Source organism: Plectrocnemia conspersa, unplaced genomic scaffold (assembly GCF_051122295.1).
Source record: "Plectrocnemia conspersa isolate PC_06_02 unplaced genomic scaffold, ASM5112229v1 ptg000014l, whole genome shotgun sequence".
Taxonomy (NCBI): domain Eukaryota; kingdom Metazoa; phylum Arthropoda; class Insecta; order Trichoptera; family Polycentropodidae; genus Plectrocnemia; species Plectrocnemia conspersa.
In genome coordinates this window covers 30,322,001-30,348,654 of record NW_028277178.1, presented here as the reverse complement: position 1 = coordinate 30,348,654, position 26,654 = coordinate 30,322,001, and the positions used below count along the sequence as shown (strand labels likewise).

Below are 26,654 nucleotides of genomic sequence, written 5' to 3'. Positions count from 1 at the left end.
TGAATTTGAACCGCAATATTTCATTGTTATTATATTATACATGTAATTCAAGGGAATCGAAAAGTTTAATTTCGTTAAAAGAACGTTGTATACATTAAATTACATTTGATTGGACTTGTTTTTAAAACTTTACATAAGTCTTTTTTTTAATTTATGTATATATTGATTTTTTATTTTATCAAACAATAAAACAATGTTATAATTTGTTTAATGTATTTTATTAACATTTTTTCAATTTTAAATAAATATTTACAATATATTTAAACTATTTTATGCTATTTTTTATTTAGTATAAAGATGTTTTTATTTTTTTATTTAATTTTATATTTACAATTTAGTTGATATTTTTTTATTAATAGTATGCGTTATAAGACATTTACTTTTTATTTACAAATAAATTCTGGTAACATTTAATATCATTTAAGGTTAAAAAATTTTGGTTATTATTAAAATTATTTATATTAACAAAGACTATATTATATATACACTTTTGTCATTATCATTTAGTAACCGTTTGACTCTTTGGGTGCGATTTCGAATTTTGGTCCGACGGTAACGCTCAGGTGCAAACTTAATAAACTTTCGTCGTTCACACCTCTTTATTTACAATATTATCCGAATAAATTAATTGTAGTTTTACATAGGTCTAGCGATGACCAACCTTTCGCTACCCTGCCGCCTCATAATGGCGGCCGCCGCTGGAGTTGCCACAAATACCGCTTGTTTGGTACTTAACTCTAAAAGTTTAGAGCTGCCTTTTATGTTGTGGTTGCTTGATCTCTTAGTTTCGTTTCGGTTCTCCTTCCTAACGTTGTCTTCGACTTCGCTTTGATCATAATCAACGACCGGTTCAGCAATTCCGTTCGTATAGTTAGACGTGTGTAGGTGCGCGTGCGGATGAAGGGGCAAAAGTATAGGGTTCATGTTGCTATTTGATTTTCTTATTATACTTTTCGGATCAAACTCCGATTTGTGTATCATCTTAGGCGGCTCTTCTTCATCCATCGATGAATTTTTAAACCCGTTCTGTTTATTTCTCCTCTTAGAAATATTACTCTTCTGATTAGGTTTTTTCATTATTGAAGTACTATGTATATTGAAATGTTCATTAAATATTTCTTTAGTTCTAGTGTTGCCTTTAGCTGGCTTTCTTGTCAATCTTTCTTTATGAGACGATTTTAATGAGTCTTCATAACTGCCGCTAAAAATCAAAATGAAACGCATTATAAATAAGTTACCATAATAACATTCTACCATCGAACTATATACATATTTTACAAATTAATTCATTAGAATTGTGTGGGTGGTAATTTATGTGCCTTAAAGAAAAAGCAAGCCGCGATATTTACTTCTGGAGTAAGGATCCCAATCAAGCACCGATTTTGCTGCTAGGACGGGAAGGATGCCTCCAACCATGATCAAAGCAAAAAGCATACTGTTGGTAATAGCTGCAAAACACCATATAAATAAAGATCATTTCATACACGCTACACTAATTTTTACATTCGGATTTTAAAATTATTGTGATTGAAAAACTTTCGCAATATAGATAAAGCCGAAACGAGACGAGTTTAGATATCGTAGAATTTCAAGACTTTAAAAAGGAAGGTGTGGGGTTTTTTTGTCAAACCTAATCTAGTGTTCACAGCGAGATCTCGTCGTAATATATAGCACCCATTATTTTCACACCAACGTGTCATCCATCAAGCTTTTATGTTAGCTTTGAGAAAAATAATCAATTAATATTCTGAGCAATCGCTTTACCGGACACTGCACCGAATGCATTCCTTAAAAATGTTTTTTAAGTTCAATATTTATTAAAACCTCTCTTTGATCGATCATCAACGCTTTGTTTGCAAGTTAACAATAACATATTATAAAAAAAGTACTTAAGTATTAATCTTGGGCGAAAAACTTGTCCTTCATACATTGTTATTTAAAAAAACACATCGTTTATAATTAATGACTCTCCAAATTTTGTATATGACTCGGCAAAATATTATTTACAACGAAGAAATGGCCTTCTAGTAAAGAATTTTCTCAAGAGTCGCTCATTAACGCTGTTACGTAGTTGGCTTTATTTTTTATGATATTTTCTTGCTTAAAAATATACTTTATTACACATATATACACATTATTTACATTTTAAATTAAATTTATCTTATATTTACACGAAAGCAAGATAAATGTTTTGTAAAAACAAATTTAATGCACGACAATTTAAAATCCTTACTTGCTACTCTCTTCAGACGATTGAGTAGTCGATTGACCGCAAGGACATCTTCCTCCTTCAGCTATGCCAGAATCCTGTCCACTAGAATGGACTGATGTTATCGAGGTTTCCATTCCTGTGCTTTTTCTGTAAAAATATCAATATTTGTTGAGCGTTTTAAATATATGTAAACACTAAATAAATTAAAAAATCATAATAAATTATATTACACTTTAAATTTTTGCTACATATGATAAATATGGTAAAGCAATTTAAAAATACATTTTAATTGAAGATCGTTTTTCAATACTTTTAATTTGAAAAAATGTATTGTTCAATTAGTAAGATATGATTTAATAACTCTAAATATTTTTTTTAAGGATGATTAAAAATATTATATTACATATTGTTTTCATTTAAAGATAAGTTTTTTATTTGCACTATAATTGTTAGTATTTTGAAGGTGTGAAAAGTATTTTTCTAAAAATAAAAATCGCTGGGAAAATTAAGTATAAGTAAATATTATTAATTAGAAAAGCTTTAAGAATAGTTCAAATAAAATGATTAAATGAGTGTGAGAGAATAAGTAAAAGTAAAATTCATTATATCAATAAATTATCTGTTAAAAAAAATTTATAACTAAAAAATAATAAATATGGAATATAAAATTAATAAAAAATAAAATTATATTTAACATTTTACTATAAAAAATAAAAAAATTGAGAATTATAAATATGTGAAATTTATATATTGATAAAATTATGTTTTAAACATTTAAGTGTGTTTGATTGATTTGGTTTATATATTTTGGTACTTACGGGCTTAAATTATTAATGAGTAATAAAAAAAACACTTTGATTTAATTATAAAGATTTTTTTTCTCTGAAGTAAAATTTAAAAACATATTGTGTAAAAAAATGTAAACCACTTAAAATACTGTCTAAAAAAGTTGTCTTTAAAGCTATTTGCAAATCTTGAAAAATTAAGTATCAAATAAGTATTTTGAATATTAATAGAATAATTTTTTTTTAGAAATGGTTATAAATTATTTAAATGAATAATTGAGTATGAGAGAAAAAGTAGAAGCAAATAAAAAAATGTTAAATTGATATATTGGTAAAATTATAAATCGAATAAAACGTAAATGTGTTAAATTAGTTGAAATAATTTACTTGTAAAAACTGAAAACAATAAGATTTCATGATTAAGATTTTTTTTATAAGTTAAAATTAAAAGTAGTTAGTATTTTTACTGCAATTTTTCGACCATATAAAACATTAAAAAAGAAGTCTGTACAGGTAATTCAAATTATCTAAAAAAGTATTAGTGTGTTTTAATAATTTATTTTAACATTTTTCAAATATTAAAATTTTTATTTATTTTTTTAATATAAAATATTTTTTCTTATGTTAACTTACGTACTTTTTAATTTTTAAAAAAAATATTATACTAATCTGATGTTTTTTTATATCTTTAGTTATATATGTAAACATATATATATATAACTACCTGGGTAACCTCAAAATAGTGAATTATCGACCGCCGTACATGTACGGCGATACCGCTCAAAGGGTTAATTGAAAGTGTTGAAGAATAGATTCGAAAATCTATAAAAATGATTTATAAATGAAAATGGTTCAATTTAAATTATTAGTATTTAAAATTATATAATGACGTCTTACTATCGTTATAGAAAGAATTCTTAAAAAAAATAAAAGTTTTATCAAGGTTAAGAAACATAATATGCAAATATTTTTATTGGAATTTTTAGATCATATGAAACACTGTGAATAACATATTGCAAGTTTTGCAAAACATAAAAATAAGTAAATTTGAATAAAGATAGATTGGAATATTTTAAGTAATGGTATTTCAATTGTTATCAATTTCTGGTTAGTTAACCAAAAATTAACTATAATAAATAACCATTAATAATTATAAACTAAGAGCAAAAAAAATGTAAATGAGTACAAGAATATGAATTTCGAAAGAAAATATTATAAATAATCTAATTATATAGTGAAATAACATGAAGTATTTTTTTTATTAAGTACAAACTACACAGTGCTAAAAATAAAAACTTGTATTTTTATATAAAATATATAATGTAATAGCTTAGAAGCAGATTTTAAAATAATGTGTAATAAATGTTATCCATTCGTCAAAAAATGCAACAAAGATTAACGAAATCGACTAAACAAAAAATCATTACTTGCTGACAAAAAGTATGACAGAATTAAATTATATACAACATTGTTACAAAATGACACAAAGCATATAAATCATTTATCATTATCTAGAGCTATCATGCAATATGAAAAAAAAGTTTTTAATAATATGTACATATATTGCAAAGCAAAAGTATCAAAGAACGACTATTATTAATGATATTTTTTAAAAATAATATATAAAAAATATTTATACCTCTTTTTAGTTCCAGTTCTTCTGTTAAATCGTATGCAGCTAGGATCATGTTGCTTTGCTTGAATATAAGTACCGTTTCTGTGTCCCTCATTTCCATATTGACTTTTGACGCACTTTTGGTGAGCCTGTCCGAACTCTTCTATAGAATTGCCGTGCGGACACATTTGTTTCATATTATGAGAATTGAGGATGTCTAAATAGGAGTCGGCCTCTCCGTATCCTTGTGGAGGTTCTTGATAGGTGGTAGGAGTTGTCGGGAATAACGAGCCAATTTTCGCTAATTGGTCAGTGGATAGGCCCATGGCATTGAGGCGTTGCTGGGAGAAGGCCTTGTGCCGGTTTCTGCGGGATACAACGATAAAGAAAATAGTACTCGAAAAGAGGTAATGAAGGCTCAGAGTATTAAAATAAAAAATAGTGGTCATTAACGTGAAAACGAAACGGTTATTGTGTTAGTCCGTCAACTTGTGTGGTGCATTGTTAGACGTTTTAGCTGGAATTGCAACGTGCATCGTGAAAGCTCTAAGCAATTTTAGCACATGCAAACGACTCGGTGCGGGAAGTAATAATAATATACAACGCTCGTTTTTCAGTGGTTTATTTAGTATTTATTTTACTTGAATTTCTGTGAAAATAAACGGTAAAAATCGATTTTGTTGGGTGGGTTTTGGTTAAGATCAAAGCGGCTTTGTGTTATGTACACCATTCAACGTTTAATTAAAATTGCTTATAGTTAAAAAATATTACATACCTGTTCATAATTATTATTTTTTTACATGTGTAACAGTTTCAATCGATATTAAAGCTCTAGAATTTTATATTTTTAATATCGATTCACTAGAAAATATATTTTTATTTTCTCTTGTGGGATTTGATTAAAAAAATAAAATTCTACAAACTCGTTTTTTAGCTTAGTATATTGATTTATAGACCACAATTATTTGCCTGAAAGTTTTACTTTAAAAGAAAAAAATTAGTCGCTTGTGTTAAATAAATATCAATTTTAAAACGTGACTTTTATAATTGTTTTACATTTGTACAAAGCTGCTTATTATATTTTATATGATGTTTGAAAAATATTACAAAACTGAGTTTAAATGAATAATACTATTTGGACAAGTTACATAATAAATTATGCTTTTGTAAAAAAATAAACATATTTTTTATTCAAGGAAAAAAGCAATTTTAAAACCCTATATCAAAAATATGCTAGCATAAATAAGTTATATCTGAAAATAAGTTATAATATATATTAGTCCTTTTAAAATAATCACATTCTAAAACAACTAAAATAACAGCTAGTAAAGGATGTGCTTACTATGGTAGTCAAATACTATATTTAATACTGTTTCTTAAAGTTAATGCATATGTTTTTATTAAAGTAAAACATACTAAGGAGCAAAAAAACTGTTTCGGTTAACTCTACTTTTATATATATTTAATTCTGCTCTTATAAAAAAATAATTATGATTTTTTAATAAAATATTTTCTTACTAATTTAAGATATTGTTCAAATGCCTTTACTTAACATAAAAAAAGATTCAGCAGCAATTAATTATAATTTTTTGTTAAACATTTTTCTTGCAAAAAAATTCTAATAATTCACAATAGTATATTTTATTTTTAAAAAAAATAGATAAAAATAATAGTCATCTGAAAAAATATAGGTTTATCAAAAATGTATTTTTTAATATATGTGGTAAAAAAAATCTAGGCAAAAATTGTGGCCCAAAATTATTTTTAGAACTTAGTAAAACATGCATTTTTTAAAATTATACATCGAATATCTTTGCATCGATCTGATGTAATTGTATATGTTAAAGTGAATATGTATTTTCCAGTGAAATTATATTAACTGTCTTAGTGAAATCATATCCGCTTTTTTACACATTTCACGCATATAAATGACAGCGTAGAGCAGCATATAATTTTACTAAGACCTGTAACATAAATTATATTTATATTAGTAGATATGTGTATTTTTTATAATTTCACTAAAATGTCAATCAAAATATATTTTTATTGATAATAAATATTCACTGTAATATATATATTACACGGTAATTATAAAGTTATTTTAAATCTTTAAATTAATATGACTTTAGTTATATAGTATTATTCTGTATATGTGAGTATGGGGGCAGAATGAATTAGTTATATCTGAAACAAAAAAGTATCTCGCTGTCATTTATACCTAAAACTTTCTTAATTAAATTATTAAATTTTTCACAAGATGCGAGTTTTATCTTGATAGTTTTATATTCTAAACAAGTTTGAAACGATTTTCTCAAGTTAAAAGTAATATTTCTAAAACATTGAACTTCATGAATTTAATGAATGATTTATGTACACGTAATAACTTAAGTATCTTATAGTCGAACCTTAAAATTTGGCACAATTTTAATCTAATCACCATACATGCGCTAGGCGTGAGCTTATAATATCACATGCTTGAATCATATAATGTGGTGCATAAATATTATACATTTGTAAGTTCTTAGTTATCAATGCAACCTTTTCGTTCGTCTGACACATATAATGCAGATGGCTGTCGTCAATGCCCCTATGAAGACGATGCACCCTAAGGAAACGACGCCCAGCTCTAGGGCGCTGAGGGCATATCTCCCTTTTACAGGCATCACACTTGACCCGCCAACTTCTAAGATTTGATACGATGGAAGTTCGTGCTTTATCTCAGACTCTTTCAGAAGCAATGCCCTAAAAACGGTCAAAGTGTTTTACGTAATACGCGCAAATATATTACAGTTCAATGCAACTTTTATCAACTCACCTCTGAAGCGAATCCATATCTATTATAGAGTTTGAAGTCGGATCTACAGCGTATATGTACATATTCGTACTAAAATAATCAAATCATAAATGTCATATTATGATCAGTATTAATATATAGAATAATTTATATCTCACCTAGTTGTATCGTGAGTGTTTTTGGAATGCGATTCTAATTTCCTCACCCTGACATCCATACCGGTGGCTGATGTCAAAACGTTGGTTATGTTTTCCATCGCTTTTTCAACGTCTACTGGTTTTTGTGACATCACAACGACGAGTTGTTTGCTTTCGTCCAATACGTATACCTAAATAATTTATAAACATATTATTATTTATTATTATAATTATAGTATTTTAATTTGAAGCAATGAACAAATATTCAGTTTTTTACAACAAATATGTAAAAACATTAGAGTATTATCAGCAATATCATTGCTTATATTATTTATGATACCTGCAAAATTTTCGATATAAATAAATAATCAAAAATATTTTTTAATTACGTTTTTGCCATTGTTCATATTATAATATAGTGAATATTAAAAAATCAGGTTTATGGTATAAAAATATAAAATATTTATTATTTTCTAAAACTAATATTTAATTTAAAGACATATATTTCTAAAACTAATATTTAATTTAAAGACAGTGGTAAAAATTCAATATTGTAGTGTATAGTTTTTTTTCTAATTCATATCTGAGCCTCATATTCAATTTTTTATTATATAAATTAGGTTTAAATAAATTATTAACGAGCGTTAAAAAATATCTTAATAATAAAAAATATTTATTAATAAAGAAAGTTGTAATAAAAAAATATTTATGATACTCATATACATATATATATGCTTCAAATCTAATTAACATTAATAGGATTTATATATCATGTAAAATTTGGGGTTTTAATATATGATATATTTTTTTATAAATTACTAAATATAGAGTACTATAAATCGATGTCAAAAAAATTGAATCAACTACGACAAAATAGTCATCGCATAGTTTTATTTTTTTATAAAGTACTTGGGTTAAAAAAATGCAATAAAATCGAGCATTTTTTTAGAATAAAAATAGTAAGTTATAGTAATTACAAATACTGAGATTATTATAACTATAATTATAAATTTATCACTAAAAATCTAATTTATAGCCTAAAAACTCAACTCATTTAATATGTAGAATATAAAAAATGTTATTCAATAAAAATAATGAAAGTATATTTTTAACGTTCTATTAAAGCAATAGTGATGCTTAAAAATATATAAAAAATAAGCAGTGATCTCAAATCTGTCACTGGATATTTAAAATTGTAGATTTTAATGAACTACATAATAAATAATACTAACGCGGCAAATTTAAAAAATAATAAAAAATCAACTAAAACAGAGAAGTTCATAATATTTATAATAAAGTTTAATTTTAGCAAAGTAGTGTTATTATTTTATTGTAAAAATGACGATTATTATAAAAACGAACAATTTAAGCAAAATTATTGCAATAAATAAATAAAAAAAAAATATGATTTTTCTAAATTTTATTTTTTTTACTAAAAAATACATTTAAGAGCTATAAAATCAACACAAAAAAAATTAAATATGATAAAAAGGTAGTTTAAGTAATTTATTTTATTATAAATGTTAAAAATTTTTTTTAAGAAAAAGTTTTGTTAAACTATTAAAAATATTGAACAATACAATAAAAATGAAAACCCTATTTAAATTAAATTAACGCTTAATTGTTTTTTTTTTGTATTTTATATTTGATTTTAGTTAATTAAAAAAATATTATATTTAACATCACAATAGTTATTAAACACTGAAAAATCGCCCTTAGCAAAATAAGAACTAGTATTTATCTTTGCTTTAAGAAATTATAATAAAATTCAATATTAAAAAAATTTAATTAAAATCTACACTTTTTTGCTTGTTAATTAATAAATAGTTCAAAAGTATGTTATTATTATGTTTATGAGTTAAAGATATCAACAGCAGCTTTGGTTTATAATAATTATAAAATATATTGCAATAAAATACCATATTTATAAAAATAATCGGTTGTAAAAATGTAGTAAAATGAGCTTGAATTCAATTTAAAATAAATTTAATAAGTACAGTTTTTGATATTAAATTGTAAAATTTAAATTGAACATAATTTGTAAACGTTTTGTTTAAGCAAAACTGTTCAAACGTCATAAAATTTACTAAAAAAATTAAAAAGCAAAATCATTTTTATAAAAAATAAACTCAGTTCTTAAATCTGGTAATATATTTTTAAAATATATATTTGTTTAATTTTTGCTATCGAGAATTTAAAACTTTTTTATTCAACCTTAATGTTGAAAGTTGTAGTAAAATAATGTCGATAAAAAATATTAATAAAAAAATTATAATAAAAATCTCATTTCTCAATCTTTAGGGCAAATTTAATATTTTTTATCGTAATATTTCTATTGCAATATTTTTTTTAATGACATATATGACATTAATATTATACTACACATCAAGCTTTGATACATAGTATATTTAATTTTTCCCATAAAAATGTAATTAATTAAAGCTTAAAACTCAACACGAAATAAATTAAATTATTTGTGTAAAAATTTCAATTTCAATAAAAAAATTAAACATACCACTCTTTAATGCAGCAATTTTATTTAAATCTTTATAATATATCAATTTCTAACATTAAAAGAAACACCATAAAAAACAATAGCTTGGCTCTAATAACAAAAAACTATATATTAAAGCTCAATTTAAAATTATTGAATATGTATAGTTTATCATTGATTATATAATAACATTTAAAAACAAAGCACAACTCTTAAAAAAATTACAATGAATCGGAACTTATAAAAAATATTATTGTCGATATTTTAAAAATACAACTATTTCTACATATGAATCAAGCCATCTTTTATCTGTAGCCTAAAAACTGTCATACAGTGTGTAGACTTTAACTTTGATATATGTACACTAAATAATAAAAGTGTTTTAAAAATCACTTTTCCATGTATCAATTTAAATCCAATGATAATAATATACCGAATTCTATCATTGTCCCAAATTATCTTGAATTACAAGTACGTAGAGAAAATGGATATACTCACGAATACATTAGCAATAGCAGATTTGCCATCATCAGCACCTTTTCTGTCGGTCGCTTTAACATCGAATCCAAAGACCTTGCCAGCCTCCCTTGAGAACATAGCAACGGCTCTCACTTGGCCGCTTATGGGATCGATTCCGAATCTTTGTGACTGGTCGTTCAATATCTGGTATCTAATATCAGAGTTGTATCCCAGGTCCGGATCTGATGCCTAAAATTATCCAGGAACGGTAATGAGAGTATTGAAATTAATAAATTAGACAATATTTTCTTATATTAATGTAACCAAAAAATATATATAAATATAAATAAATAAGAATATGTATTAGTTTATTTAATATTGTTATTATTCAATCAAATTTATTTAAAAGTTACTGACGAATTTCAAGACAAACTCATTCGAGTAATCTCGGAATAGAATATTTAGTTTAAAGTAAAAAATACACTTTGGTGAATTTAATATATAATAAATTAAATTATATGAGTGTGAAAAAATACGTTATGGATATTAGTATTTTTTTTTATAATTAAGAAATATTTAATTAGTACTAACAATACACATAAAACAAGGGATTTTGTACAGAAGTGTTAAATGTATATATATAGAAGTCATGAAATCTATATCTCTGTAAAGTATATAATACTTACTTAGTATGTATATTTAATTTAATATTGTAAAAAAATATTTATGCAAAACTCACTTGTAATTTTAGTATTTCGTATCCAAAACTGGCTGTTGTAGGTATAGCAGCCACGATCGGCCTTCCATATACCGTAAATCTTGGTGAATTATCGTTAACGTCTTTTATGTTAACGACTATTTTAACATCTGCCCTCGTTAACCCTTCTAAAACGTCGTCGGATACCGGATAGATCATATGCGGCAAATTTCTCCCTACTTTGGGTCGTTCCGCTCTCACAACAATTTCGTATTTATCTCTGATCTCTCTATCCGGACTCCTAACAAGATACAATGTTCCGTTTCTCGGATCGACTACGAACATCTTCTTAATTTCAAACTTGTCCTCGCTTATGATGGAGTATCGAAGTTTTTGGTCTTTGTAAAATTCAGTCGTGTTCAGCGTAAGCAGTTCCACTGGAGTGTGCGAGTTTTCTTCGATCTCCACTTCGTAATACCTCTCGGCGAATATTGGCTTATCCTTATTTTCCAAACTTTCCGGTACGTCCGTGACTCTTAATAATATCAACGCCGTAGAGCTCAAGCTCGGTGATCCGAGATCCGAGGCGATAACCGTGATGTTATGTAAACTTTGCGCTTCGTAGTCTAATTTACCGGTCGTCGTAATAACGCCGTCTTTGGAATCAATAACGAATAGATTCTGTTGATTCTTACGTCTTTGGATATCGAATAGCAAGAGGCCGTTACCGTTGCCCGAAAAATCTGAATCGTTTGCGAATACTTTAATAACTTTACTACCGATCGGACTGTTTTCAGCTAAAACTGCTCTATACACAGGTATCATCATAACCGATTCGAAGTTGTGATTGGTTATTTCTTCGGCTTCGGGATGGATCCATTCTAGTATTTCGTCGTGGTTATAAAATTTAGGTGCGTTGTCGTTAACGTCCAAGACGTGCACTTCTACGTTGACTGTGGACGATAATCTCCTTTCCACGCCGTTATCTCTGGCTAGCACGGAAAACGAATAATGCTCTTGAGTTTCCCTATCCAATTCCCCGTTAACGCTGAGCACTCCGCTGAAAGTCGAAATTTCGAACGGTAATTTTTCATCGTCAGACACGATCTGATACGACACGTTGGCGTTTTTTCCATAGTCTGCATCTGCCGCTTCCACTTTGCCCAATACCGTCCTGGAGTACAAAGCTTCGTTCACGTCGAAGTTGTACCAAGTCTTTTTAAACACCGGAGGATGGTCGTTAATATCTTTTACATACATTCTGACGTTAATCAAATCCATCAAGCCACCTCCGTCCGTGACCGAAATGTTCAATCTAAACTCGCATTCGGGCGGTAAAATTCTAGATACGACCACATCTCCGGTTAGTTCGTTCACTATAAAGTATTGCTTAATGTGCAGCTTTCCCGGCATTATTGCGAAATTCGGAATGAACGTTTCCGCGACCGTAGAGTACTTTAAAGCGGCATTCACACCGCTATCGAGGTCTTCCGCTCTCAGTTTGAGAACGGTAGTACCCACAGCCACAGTTTCTGGTATTGATAATAAAGGTCCATATATCGCTAGATTATCTTCGTACTTATGTTGAGATCGGGGCGTAAACATTTTTATGCTGTCTCCGATGCGAGACCTCCTTTCTTCGAACAACTTCACGCGAGATATACTCTCGTCGTATTCAATAACTTCAATTTTTTCGTCCGAAGGTATAATAATCTGTTTGAAAGTCGGAGCGTTATCGTTTTGGTCGATCACTTTAATGGTCAATCTAGTTTCAGAACTCAAATTGCCTTTGTCTCTGGCCACTAATCTCAAGATATAAACGTTCTTCTCCTCCCTGTCTAGCGACTCCCCTCTGAAAAACACTCTTCCAGATATTTTATCAACTTCGAATAATTTATTGCCGTCTCCGTGCAGCGAATAGTCGAATGCAGCGTTAGAACCCGAGTCGGCGTCTTTAGCGTGAATTAAATTCGTCATATTCACTTCTGTGTTTCTGACGGAGTTCTCCAGAATTGAGCCATCGTAAGAGTTTTGATTAAATATCGGCGCGTTGTCGTTATCGTCGTCAACGATAATCGTAACTTGATATATACCAGCACCGCTAATGGCTCCCTTTGTGTATTCTGCTATAACAGTCAATCTATAAACTTCCCTTTTTTCTCTATCTAATCCCTTTTGAGTGTATAAAGTTCCATCTTGTCCTAAAAAAACAAAAAAAAACGTGCGTAAATTTTTTTTAATAAAATGAAACTTAGAAGCAAACTTTACCACACGTCTGGGGTTGAAAAACTTTTATATTTATTATTTTAATATATTCATATAATAACACTTAAAATATTATCATTACTACACAATAACTTAAAATCATGATCTGCAAATAGTATTCATAATTTTTTTTTATTTACTTAATTCCGCATAACTCATTCTGAGGTTACAATTTTATACATTAAAATAATAAATTTAATACGTATACATCTAGAAAAATATAATAAGTACACTTAAAATATTTATTAATAAATTAAAAAAAAAAAATAAGAAAAATAAAAAGCATTTTAAAAGAAAATAAAAATAACAATTATATATTGATATCATATATGTATGTCTCAATTGCATAAGTTAATTAAAAATATATTTTTTTATTTCTTTGAAATTATCCTTAGCTGATTTTGGTAAACCAATAAAAGCTTTAAATGCAATATATTTTTTAAGAATTAATGCCAAACTTCACAGTAAATGCTTGAGGGATGTGTTAATCATTGACAGATCTAATTTTATAATTATGTACCTGTTTTCTAAATTTAAATTTAGTATTAATAATCGATTTTTGATGATAATGTGTCATAAGTTGTAGATGATTTAAAAAAAAAATAAATATAATAGATATATGGTAAAAAAATAATGTACTTAAAGTAAATGTATGTTTAATAATTATAAGGATATATTAGATAATAAGGACGTGGGTGGGGGGCATTTATTGTTAAAAAAGTATTAATATGAACGCCAGATAACGAAGCGCTTTCACTGCGACGACGACGGCACGATTTGATTGCTTTTGACGTGGATTATAAATAAACTTGAATTTGCACAAAAAATGAATGTCATTTTATAAAACACGATGAGTTTTAATGAAACCAAAATATAAAAAAAATATACCACCGATTAATAAAATTTTACCCCCCCCCCTAAAAAACTGAAATAACGTCCCTGTTCAATATTCGATAATATTATAAAAATAGTTAAAGATAATTGTTGATAAAAAAATTTCCTGGCAAACTTTTGCACCCCCCCCCATGAAAAAAAAACTAAAATGATGTTCCTGATTTTTTTATTCATATTTTTACCCCTAAAAATATAATTAATCTGGCAGGTGCTAGTAAATTTATGCAATTTCAACTTTTCCATACTTATTAATATATACATTTACATATGGTATATAAATGTTACAGTAAATATGTATTTTTCGTTGAAGTTATATTTTCACTAGTGAAGTCCAAATTTATTAGTATATATATATTTCTACTAGCGAACATATAATTTAATTGCTGCTCTAAAATGTCTTTAAAACTCAATTTGACAGTTGTGAAACGTACATTTGCTGTTCAAACCCAAACCTAATATATACAAATTAACTTAACCCAATTTGACCCGATGAACGTTCTAAAACTAATTACAGTTTTATAACTTTCAGTACGTCAAGTTTAAGATATAAAGTAAGCCAACTTAATTTTCAGTGAAAAATAACTGGAAGTCCACACTTCAATATTTATTAATGTTTTGAAAATATAATAGCTATTCTTACCGATATAAAAGACTGTTCATGAATACTATAAATCTAATGATATAGCAATATTAAAAAAGAACGACTACTGACTGGTCAACTCCCTGGAAAAAACTAAAATTACGTCACTAATTATAAACCAGAAATTCTCGGGCTATCCCTAAAAAAATAATCTATTCAGAAAATATGTCCTTTCGATGTATTAAAATAACATTTTCATCGGTAGATTTATATTTTTACTAGTGAAAATATAATTTATCTTGCAGGTGCTAGTAAAATTATATGATTATAACTTTCATATGTAGTAATATTTACATAATTGGTCAGAAAAATGTATGTCATTTAATTAGAAAATATCAATCTTATTGAAATAGAAATATTAAAAAAATTGAAATGACGTCCCTGATTCTAAACCGGAAATCTTAGAGTAAAATAAGCAGAAGAAGAAGTACAGACAGACGTTGCAACTCGCATATTGCTCCATAGTTTGCCTACATTTCGATATTATACTATGTTTTAAAAATATTATTAGGGTATAGGAAAAAGTATATTCAAATCGAATTTTGGTCAATAGGAGGACGCAAAAACCATTATTACTACTCAGAAGTCAAACATACACGTCAAAGGCAATAAAATCGTGCCGTCGCCGTTGCAGTGGGAACGCTCGGTAACGAGCGCTCCCACTGCGACGAAAGAAACCTTTCGGAAAGTGTTCAAGCCAGATGTTTTAAAATATGCAAACTTTCTCAGAAGATTTTTTTGCGATTTTCTATTACTCTAACCGGCCACCGGTTTAATCTTTGCTTTGGTGATCTAATAATTTTTTTATATATTATATATACTATTTTCCTTTTTCGATAATTCAATTTTTTTGTATTGTTTCGGTAAAGTAGCAAAAGCTGTTATTAACAAGTGTCTCGCTATTATTATTGAGAGCCGAAAGGGCTTTAATTTTTTTCTTAAAACAATTAGAAAATATTTATTCTGAGCTTAACTCGAATAATAATAATAATATTAATTAACCAGATATTGATGTCATTAATTAAATATTTGCAAAATTTAGATGTTTTGCACCAGTCAAAGAAGAATGATTTCTGTAGTTATTCTTCAAAAGCAGAAATATGTAAAATATGAAAATAAATTATTCTCAGATTATTCAATGGATCGATAAATTATAAGGACTTTCACGACTTAAAAATTTTTCATTGGCGTAACAATTAAAGAAAGAAATTTCTTTCAGCCTTAGAGAGAGAAGTGTAAGAAAATTAACATCTTACGGATTACTGGAGAAAGAATTTAAAATATTTTAATCGACCATAATCAACAGAAAATGAGAAGAAGTTTTCTACATCAGAATTTTTTTTAACAAAAAAAAAAATGAGTGTATTTGATTCTTCTTTCGATGGCATGTGTTTTTAAGAATAACATGTAATAATGTATCTGCAATACGATACTGTATTACATACATTTTTTTATTCATCAAAGTCGATAATTCTCATTTCTCGTGAAATGAAAAATATAGAAAAATCGGAATGCCTAGTTATATGTCATCATGCGCGTCAAGTAATTTATATGTAAAAATATATTTTATCGTGAAATCTTTAATTGTCAAAAAACGTTTATGAAATTTGGGTTAAAGTTATGGTTCACTTAATTTAATAACAATACCTATTGCTATATCATCAGTGACGTCTTGTTGATTCGCTATAATAAATCTGATGCTCTTCGAAGAGTTATTGTTGAACGCCACAGTATTGTTTTGATATAAAAGTTGTCCTATCAAAGCTCCAGCCATATTCTCTTTGACGTGAAATTCAATCGGCGTATTAGCAGCACCCCTACAATTGTAGTTAAGAACAAAACGTATTACAAAGCGATATAATAGAGTTAGACAGAAGGCGTCGATCCGCTAATTACTTCATAAGTATTCCTCTCTCGTCTTCTGGATCCACGACATGAATCGTAACATTCGTTACCAGAGTTATATCTCCTTTTTCATGAGTAGCCACAGCTTCAAAGTCGTAAAGGGCTCTATCGTATTTAGCGAGTTCGTTAACCACGGTAATCGTTCCTGAGCGCTCCTCCACGGCGAATGGAACTGTAAGAGTTATTTAATTAATTTAACATCTTTTAAAATTCAGAATTTATAAAAAAAAATAGTTAAAGTAAATACCTCCTTCGTGATAACTGTGCAGTAAGTCGTATATAATGAGATTTTTGTCAACGGAGTCCGTTAGTCTTATTTGACCGACGCTTGTGCCGACTCCGACATTAGCGCCGACCCAAAACTCGTATGGGGAACCGATAAAACCAGGAACAGATGGCTTTTGTCCTAAATTAATAAATACAATTTAATATAATTCAATATGCTGCTAATGAAATTATAATAACAGTGTTTCGATATTGAATATAAATATATATATTTAATTTTTTATCTGCTGAATAATTAATAATATAAATTTGGTTTTATTTTACGTTCGTTGCTTACCTCTAGTGGTTTTGGTGACTTCGATGGTGACAACGGCTAAAGTGAACCTTCTCTCGCTTGGATTGGCAGGTTGGTCGGAAGCTTCTATGAACAAAGCATGTCTGCCTTCCACAAGCGGCGTTTCTACCACAGTCAAAGCCCCAGTTTGGGCGTCCACTTGGAATGGCGACGTTATCGTAAGATTACTAGTCCTTTGCAAATCGTACAGCACCATTCCGTTCCGTCCCAAATCTGGATCCATCGCTTTAACCCTACCGATCGAATCGCCCACTTTCGCATTAGACTTCATCGTGAACTCGTAAAGATTGCTCGGCAGGAATATCGGATTGTTGTCGTTGGCGTCTAGCAGAGTCACTTCGACGTTGACGAAAGACATGAGCTCGTTCGTGTTCGGGACTATGTAAACGTTTTCTTTGCTTACGCCCGATCTGTCCGGGAACACGTAAGTGGTTCTGTCTCCGACGTCTGGCGTCTTTCCTGTTTGGGGATGCCTCCTCCTCTTTGGCGTTCGACGGTTCGGAGTGAGGTTTTGCGATGAGCTCGGCACTCGACCGACGACGCTGTGGTTTTTCTCCTTGGCGAAAACTTTCATTTTTAGAGACGAGTGCTGCTCGCGGTCCAGGACGCTCTGAAATTATCGAGTGCTGTGTAATATAAGCATTCCATCACATTTATATATCAACGGAATTTACGATAAATTTATGTAAAAACAAGAATAGGGAAGGGGAGTTTCCGTAATAGTTTCCTTAGCTTCCTAACATTGAATATTATAGTGATGATTTTTATTAAATAATGTAACACCTATTACACAGAAAGATAGAGATTTAAACATTTTTTTTATATTGATTGTCCTTAGCAAAAGTTAATGCAACAGTAGAAACATTTAAATAAATGTCAATATGTGAAAGAAACGAGGTGACAGATACAAGGTATGAAATTCCTCAAAAAATTTTATATACATGGAAATCATCACAATATCAACAAAATCAATAGGTTTTGAAACTCAATACATGCTGTAAAAATCTGAGCTGGTTCTCATGCTAATAATGGGACAAAAATGCGTCTGAAAACATGAAAAAAAAAAAAAAATTGAATTAATCTGAAAAAGTTCAAAATAAAAGTGATATACAAACATCTCAAATAAATATCATAGATTTCAATATAATATAAAAATATTAAGTAAATTATAATTAATATAAAATTAATAAGGCTACTAAGCACCCGAGTTAAGATGTCTTTTCCGATTCAAAAAATCATCTTCGTAAATAAATCAAATTTATAATATCTCATAATTATTATTTCACTAGAATTTCTCAAAAAAAATTATAAATCAAGATATCTCATTTCTCAAAATAATTGGTGAGTTTTAAAAAAAACTATAGAGTTTAAAATTAAATTTGTAATAATGTAAAGTAGGAATAACTGTTATTGACAATTTAATCTAAGATTTGTTTATAAATTTGCGAGCCGGAAATTCCTTTCCGGTTCTGTAAGCAATTAAAGTAGATTAATCTATTAAGGTTCATTGATTATTTACGTTCATTATAACAAATTATTATTTAATTTAAGTTGGTTCACTTTAACGATCGCCCAGTTCTCTGTCTATCAATAATATACATTTATTTATAATAATATACTGTATTAATAAAAACACATTATGAGAATTATCATTTCTCAAGAAATAAAAAACATAGAGAAACCACAATGCCTAGTCTCATATAAGTATACTAAAAGGGTATTTAATAATAGCGTATTTGTTACCATATGAATAACATTATTGCGGGCCATTATTTATTTCCCATAACTTCAATTAAAATGTATTATTCTAAACCAAATTATTTATAAAATTTTCGTTAAATTTATTTTATAAAAAAATATGCCTAATCCGTATCAATGCAAATAAAATCAGAAAGATGTTATTAATATAATATAATTAGTATATTAATATTTAATGTTAGTTTATGTAGTTATTTTAATGAAATACATATACAAATAATATTTGAGTAATTTTAGGCAATGTTAATAAAATTATATTGCTTAAGATTTTTTTTTATATTAATTTATTTAAAAATATAATAATCTATGTAAGCCGAATTATTTGTAATATTTTCGTATAATGTTTTTTATAAAAAAATCTGTCTAATCCATTACAAGGTAAATATTGTTGTGTTTTATAAAATTAGACAGTTTGTTATTGTAATGTAATTAGTAAATTATTATTTTATATTATATTTAGATATTTTAATAAGAGAAACATACAAATAATAATTGAATAAATTTGGGCAATGTTGGCTAAGCTTTTCTTATATAAATTTATTTAATATATATAATTTTATTTAAAACGTAATATGATAAGTTAGCCAAATTATTTATAATATTTAAAATAAATAAATCTGCCTAATCCATTACGAAACAAATATTGTTGTGTTTTATAAAATCAGACAGTATCTTTTTGTAATGTAATTAGTGAATTATTATTTTATATTAGTATATGAAAATATTTCAATAAAAATAATATCAAAATAATTAGTTTCTACATTTTGGTAAGGCAATTAAATTATATTGCCTTAGATTTTTATAGAAATGTTTTGAATTAGTATTCAATCAAACTAGTGAAAGAGTCGTAACATTTTAAAACAATATGACAAGATATTTGCTACCGAAATAACAATATTTAAAAATATAACTGCATGCTAATTTTCAATATTGTCTGATTTTCAGATATCGACAATTTTATTTAAATTTTTTTTAAGAAAAATAACTTAAATTTGATAAAATATTAAAAATCAATTATATTTCGTTTTTATGATTGTTTATAAATATATTTTGTATATGGTTAGGTAATTTTATTCTAAAATTTTATTTTTAATAAAAGCAAAGATTTTTTCAAAATAATATAAAAGTTTTTTTATAAACGCAATCTGAATTATAAAACTTGATAATTTAATTTTATAAAATTTAAATTTTATTTTATTGTATATTTTTTCAATTACTTTTTTTTACTAATATTTGTTTATTAAAAGTTGTATGACCAAGTGATTTTTGCAAGTTTTGACTTTATGCAAGTATGTGAAATTTTTTTCTTATATTTTATTAAATTGGTATGTCTTAAAATTATAATATAAAAGTGGGCGTTTTAAAACTAAATAATAATATTTTTGCTGCAAAGAATATTAAAGCAAATAAAATTGCATGCACATAGCCAATAGTTTCTAGCTTTTAAAAATTACTGATTTCATTTATCAAAAAATCGATAGTTAAATATTTTGATTTACAAAATACTTTAAAATTAAAATAATATAATAAGATACATTGTACTTATTTGAGCATATTAAAGTTAATACTTTAACATCTTATCAAAGCTATGTTTTTTTTATTAAAACCTTTAAATATTTTAAATAAATATAATTTGAATAAATAGAAAATATTTTTCTGTATTTACCTTATTTTTCAGAACTACTCATAATCATTGCAAAGGCAAAAGGATGATAAAATAAATTTATCTGTGTCCCTTCGGCTTAGACTAACTGAGAATTAAAGTTATTATATTTTTAACATTACAAAAAAAAAACACGCGTATCCGAGCGGACGTCCATTAACGGTATATTATTAGTAATGCCATAAATATGTGATGTTTTTATACTTTGATTTAAAATGTAATTTTATTTAATATTCATTATTCAATTTATTAAGGCCTGCTTGGTTATTGGTCCATATCTGGCGCGACAAAAAAAAACAACATTTTAAAGAGATGATAAATAGATAAATTATTGCACTAATAAACACCAGACAATTAATAAACAAACCGAGACGGATTGCATAAAAAAATGTGTTGGTGGTAAAATTTTGCAGGAATAATTTAAAAACAATTTATTATGTTGAATGTCTATTGACAACAATTTTAATGAATGAAGTCGAAATTCCAGTAAATAGTTAATGAGCGTGTTATCATTTTCTACCACGACAACGCAACCTCATGTTTAAAAAAATTATTTACAAAAATAACTGGAATTTACTGCTTTATCTATCTAATTTTCTGCATCTTGATTCTTAGTATTATCATATGTTTTTTTTTTGTTTCAGAAGTTCTTAAATGTATAAAATAGAACATAAAAAAACATTTCTTGGCTCTAAACTTAAAGTATTTTATTATATATAAATCAAAAAGTTTTTAGCTAGATGGAGTTGATATGATTAATTATAAATTTGTTGTAGATTTATGAACAAATGCACTTAATTTTTGCCAAAAAAGTACCAAACATAGCACTTTAAAATTTGTATTATATATTTTTTTGTTATTAAACATAAATATTTTAAAATTAGTTAAAGGATTGGGAATATTTAATAACAAGGGCATACATATAAGCCTTTTGTTATATGTTGCCTACAAAACTACAGCTGAGCTCGCACTAAGTGGAGCTACGCCGAATCGACCGAGACGACCTCTAAAAGCCAGAAAAAAGCAAGCTTTGTAGTCATCTTAATCTTAAAAGATTCAAGAGACAAATATACTATAAAGACAGAAAACAAATAAGAAAATATTTTATTGATCATTCAATAGATCTCTTTGCCATTCCACTATTATGTATTACTGTAGTCAAATTGATGTATTTAAAGAGATAAAAATAAAAAATCGACTATATTTGAAACGCTAATAAGCAAATAATATTTTTTTTATTTACGCAAAAATATTGCAAGATTGTTGTAAAATGTTACTTAAGTAATTTTAAACAACATTAGTTTTATTATGAACGTGCATGTGTTTGGATGTTACATGTAGGTCATAAACTATTCTCATTATGACATAGTGCTTATAAATTGAACTTGTTAAAGTTATATCACCGTTACCGTCGTTATACATTTTTATTTTATGGCACAATAAAAATAAACGTATTTACTTGATCTCTGACTGTGAGCCATCCAGTTCTGGGATCGATCGAGAAAGCTCCGTGCAAATCTTCCAATTGATAAGTAAATTCGCCATTATCTCCTTGATCTCTATCCGAAGCTATCACTTGTAGTACGCTGAACCCTAAAACAAACATTATGATTACAAATATTAATCCTTAGTCAGCATTGTTTACCAGTTTATATACTTATTCACAGAAACAATTTATACAATCAATTATTCATACTATAACACGCAAACAAACTTACCGTTCGGGAGATTTTCAACTATGCTTATGTTGTAAAAATCCACTTCGAACTCTGGCAGATTATCGTTAAGATCCAAAACCTCCACTTCCACCCTCGCTTGAGCCGTTTTTAATGGATTATCTTCTTGAGACGCTTGAATTTGTAACACGAACGTGTTTGCTACAATTTGAACACACATGATGTATAAATCGCGTATTATATTGGTCAAATTTATAGTGATTAAGTCGAAAATAGACCTGGTAACGTCCTCTCGGTATCAAGATCAATTTCTTTCTTTAGAAATAAGGTGCCATTGGATGAATCGAGGGAGAAAAGATGCCGCTCGTTCCCAGAAACGAGGTCATACCTCAATGGAGCGTCTATGCCGGTGTCCTGATCAAAAGCTTTGATTGGTGGTACGAAAGTTAACTCTTTGTGAATTTTAGTGCCCTGGAATAAAGAGAAAAATGTGTGTCATAAGTTCAAGAACACGCGAGAATTACAATAGATTTTTTTTCACAGAGATGGGTCGATATTGGCCACAAGACTCGAGATTACGATCGATGGTGATTAATTTAAAAATAAATTAAATTGTAGATAAAGTTATATTTAATATGTTTCTAACCTTAAAAAAGTAGTAATACAATTTTAAATTATTAATTACATACTAATATAATGATAAGAGTAAAGTGGCTTCATATAAAATATAAGTAAGCTAATTTAATAATACATATCGATACAAAAGTATCGAAATATATTTCTAAAAAGTATTGCAGTTTATTTTTTTTATTAATTGCATACTAAAATAAATAATTATATGTATTATTGTATTTCACAACCACTTACCGACAATGGATAAAATTCCGTTATCTGAGCTCTATAAATGTCCTGTGTGAATTTCGGACTTAAATCGTCATTATCCTGGACGATCACGGTGATCGTCGTATTTGTAGTTCTGGCCGGAGATCCTCGATCCTAGCAAACAAACAATGAATAAGTCATGATACGTGTGTTTTATGTAGGGAGTAAGAGAAAAGGAAAGAATCTATCTCACTGTTGCCATAATCGTGAGGGTGAAGTTCCTATCTCCGGTATCGTAGTCAAGTGGTTTCTTGACGGCCAACGTTGCCTTGTGAGAGCTTTCCAAAGCAAATTTTCCTTTTTCATTTCCATGCACGATCGAATATTGGACGTCGGAGTTGGGAGTGTTTGGCTTATCTCGGTCAAACGCGTGAATTCCTTTGAAGATTGTTAAACCTGCAGCGTTCGACACAGTTAAAAATAAAATTACTTACAATTGATCTATATTCGATGCTAAAAATATATTTTAAATCCCTTGCATTAAATATTGAATTGAAACATTGGAAAAATAGGGTCAATGGCAAGTGCAAGCTCTGCGAAAATATTTTGATTATTCTTTGAGTGGGGTTTTATTATTTTTCATTTTAGATTTCTTGAAAAAATGTATTATATCGATAAGCTTCTCAGTGTGGAAATTATGCGAGGACCAACGTTTATGTTCGCATTACGATAAAAAAGAACGACCGCATCAGATAGTTATTATCTTGGACCTCTTTAGAGAGCTAAAAAGTCCCCGCAGTGAGGCTTAGCCCTTAGGATAATTTCATTCGTGACGTCATAAAATTTGCTTTTATGCACTTTGTTTCACGCTTGAAAATCCATACAATTAACTCATATATTTAAAAAAAAATCTTTGGATTTAGTCTGAAATATTGCTCAAAATAAAATAAAATTAAGATTTTAAAACACAAATAAAAATAATGCCATGTATTATATGAGTAAATTTGAAGAATAATGGCATTTTGTATATTTTCTCTTATTCTATCGTTAATTAATTATGGCTTTTATTATATTACAAGATGTGTCTATTTTAATTATTAATTTAATTCAGGCAAAGCAATAATTAAAAAATGAAAAAAAAACTGTAAAAAATAAAATTTCAAGTTATTTTTAAAATTACCTATCAAGTTAAAATTAAAAATTAAAATAAATTTATTTTCCATATTTGTTCAGGAAACGTTAAGAAAAATATTCATAATAAACTATTCAAAACTTAATTATACTTAATATTATTTTTAAGAATAAAATGCCTCGTAAAATAAGAGAAATCGTAATATTTAATACATCTAAAAATTTTAAAAGCGACTAAACTAACAATGGCCAAGCAGACTTTCAGAAATATTGTCGTTAATCACTATAGCCAATCATTATAGACTAACTTGAGCGAAAAACTTCCGTCCGGTCCTTTACTACTGGTTTCCGTGATGCGAGGAAGTTATAATTATATTTAATATTTGTTTTGTTTATAAATATAAAGGATTGAAAACATTTAAGTATTTCGCTGGTCCTTCGATCCTTGTTAAAATAGCATTTTTGCGTGGGTCAAAGTCACACGTGTCAGAAAAATCCTGATTTCTAAGTGTAAAAGTGAAAGTTCTGATGCAAGTTTTGAACAAAAATTAAGAGCAACTTCTATTCTCCTTCTTTTTTAGATTACTTGACTACTCTAGACGATTTAAGGTATAAATTAAGCCGTTCCAAAATTGCAAGTTTGTTTTTCGCTACCTATTCGCTCAAAGACGGTATTTTGAGATATCGACTTTAAATTGCATCTTACATTAAATGTATACTAGTGAAAATACAACTTCACTTAAAAATTAAAAAAAAATACTGTGACAGTTGTAAAACATTCATTTACTGACTAACTTAATTTTATAATAGTATAGTCAAGAAATTTATAAAATTTGTAATGTTACATCTGATTTAGATACAATTATTGATGGGCTATTATATAAGGGTTCGGATTTTTGGCACCAAATAAACAAACTGCGAGCTACACATATAGTACTAGATTCGAACTAATACGAAAATTCACAACTGGCCAATCGACGAGAAAATAATTTTTTCGTCGACCGACCCGAAAGTCAGCTGATCCGATTTCTCTTCTATCTTCGAGTTTAGTGTTGATACTCAAATTAATGATTATGTATTTTTGATCTATATAAAATATATTTTAAGTACACAAAATATTGCTTAAAAATTTTATGTCACACCGAAAAATTATTCAATAGTTTTAACACAATATTTACTCTTTAAGTGATTAACATACATACTTTTTGCGATTGAAACAAATCAACAGTTATTTTTTTAAGCAATGCTATATATTGTGGTTCTACATTTTAACTTATATTAAATTTTTTTCCTTGTAAGTTATTTGAATTGAAATTAAAGTTATTTAATATACATTAAATTACTTTATAAGCTTTAAAAAAAGGTTTGTATGCGCAAATAACGTATATAATCTTGAATGTATACATATATTTACAATATATTTTTTATCCATCCTGTAAACATTTATACTATTGTTAGTGTTGCCTTTAGGGTAGGTTTTGTGAGACGATCTTCCGTAAGCGTCTTTCTAAGATATGCTTGCAATAAAAGAATAGCGTTCGTCCCTGACTTTGAGATAGGTCTCACAAGATAGCAATATCAAACTGATGGATGAGTTTAGTCGTTAATCTTCAATGCACCGTTACTATGTGGCTTCAAAGTATCTGCAAAATTGGAACTGAGATAAGTGCTGATAAATTATATCGGGAAAAGCTTTCCTTATAAAAGATTTGATCTGTTGCATAAACTGAACAACAGTCTGAAAATGTCTGCGCTGCAATATTAACTTGGATCAGATTTTGTGTGTATTTATGATCACAACCCCTATATATATATGCAGTAATAATATATAAAGACATAAAAGGGTAATTTTATCTGGTCCATTAAGCCGATTTCGTGTAACAGATAAAGGTTATTTGAATATGAGTTATACCGCTAAGATGCTATTTTTTTTTATAGATATGTCAAGGCCGGGATACGTCAACCTTGTCCCATGAAACCAATATCCTGTTGAAGCATGTCTCGGCTGGTTACATGCTAAATTAAACAGGACACTCTCTCTTATTTGCAAGGTCCGAAAACGCGAGGCCAATCAAGATTGACCCGTCAATTTACAACAGTTCGTTATCTGATCCCAGCCTGCCCTTC

The 26,654-nt window shown here is 27.8% G+C and overlaps 1 protein-coding gene across 1 annotated transcript in view; it reads right to left on the bottom strand.

Moving 5' to 3' along the window:
• Positions 1-488: 488 nt before the first annotated feature.
• Positions 489-26,654, bottom strand: part of Cad89D (cadherin 89D) — a 65,637-nt gene continuing 39,471 nt past the window's right edge. Inside the window, exons 6-22 of the mRNA XM_088204079.1 lie at positions 23,650-23,852; positions 23,442-23,570; positions 22,853-23,045; positions 22,617-22,775; positions 22,358-22,491; positions 17,460-18,087; positions 17,145-17,303; positions 16,889-17,069; positions 16,640-16,809; positions 11,236-13,394; positions 10,536-10,745; positions 7,565-7,734; positions 7,428-7,496; positions 7,151-7,354; positions 4,637-4,978; positions 2,234-2,359; positions 489-1,201 (exon numbers count right to left, since the gene is read on the bottom strand). Of these exons, the coding sequence (XP_088060205.1) occupies positions 637-1,201; positions 2,234-2,359; positions 4,637-4,978; positions 7,151-7,354; positions 7,428-7,496; positions 7,565-7,734; positions 10,536-10,745; positions 11,236-13,394; positions 16,640-16,809; positions 16,889-17,069; positions 17,145-17,303; positions 17,460-18,087; positions 22,358-22,491; positions 22,617-22,775; positions 22,853-23,045; positions 23,442-23,570; positions 23,650-23,852 (5,801 nt within the window). The 3' untranslated portion in view covers positions 489-636. The remainder of the gene's footprint in view (positions 1,202-2,233; positions 2,360-4,636; positions 4,979-7,150; positions 7,355-7,427; positions 7,497-7,564; positions 7,735-10,535; positions 10,746-11,235; positions 13,395-16,639; positions 16,810-16,888; positions 17,070-17,144; positions 17,304-17,459; positions 18,088-22,357; positions 22,492-22,616; positions 22,776-22,852; positions 23,046-23,441; positions 23,571-23,649; positions 23,853-26,654) is intronic.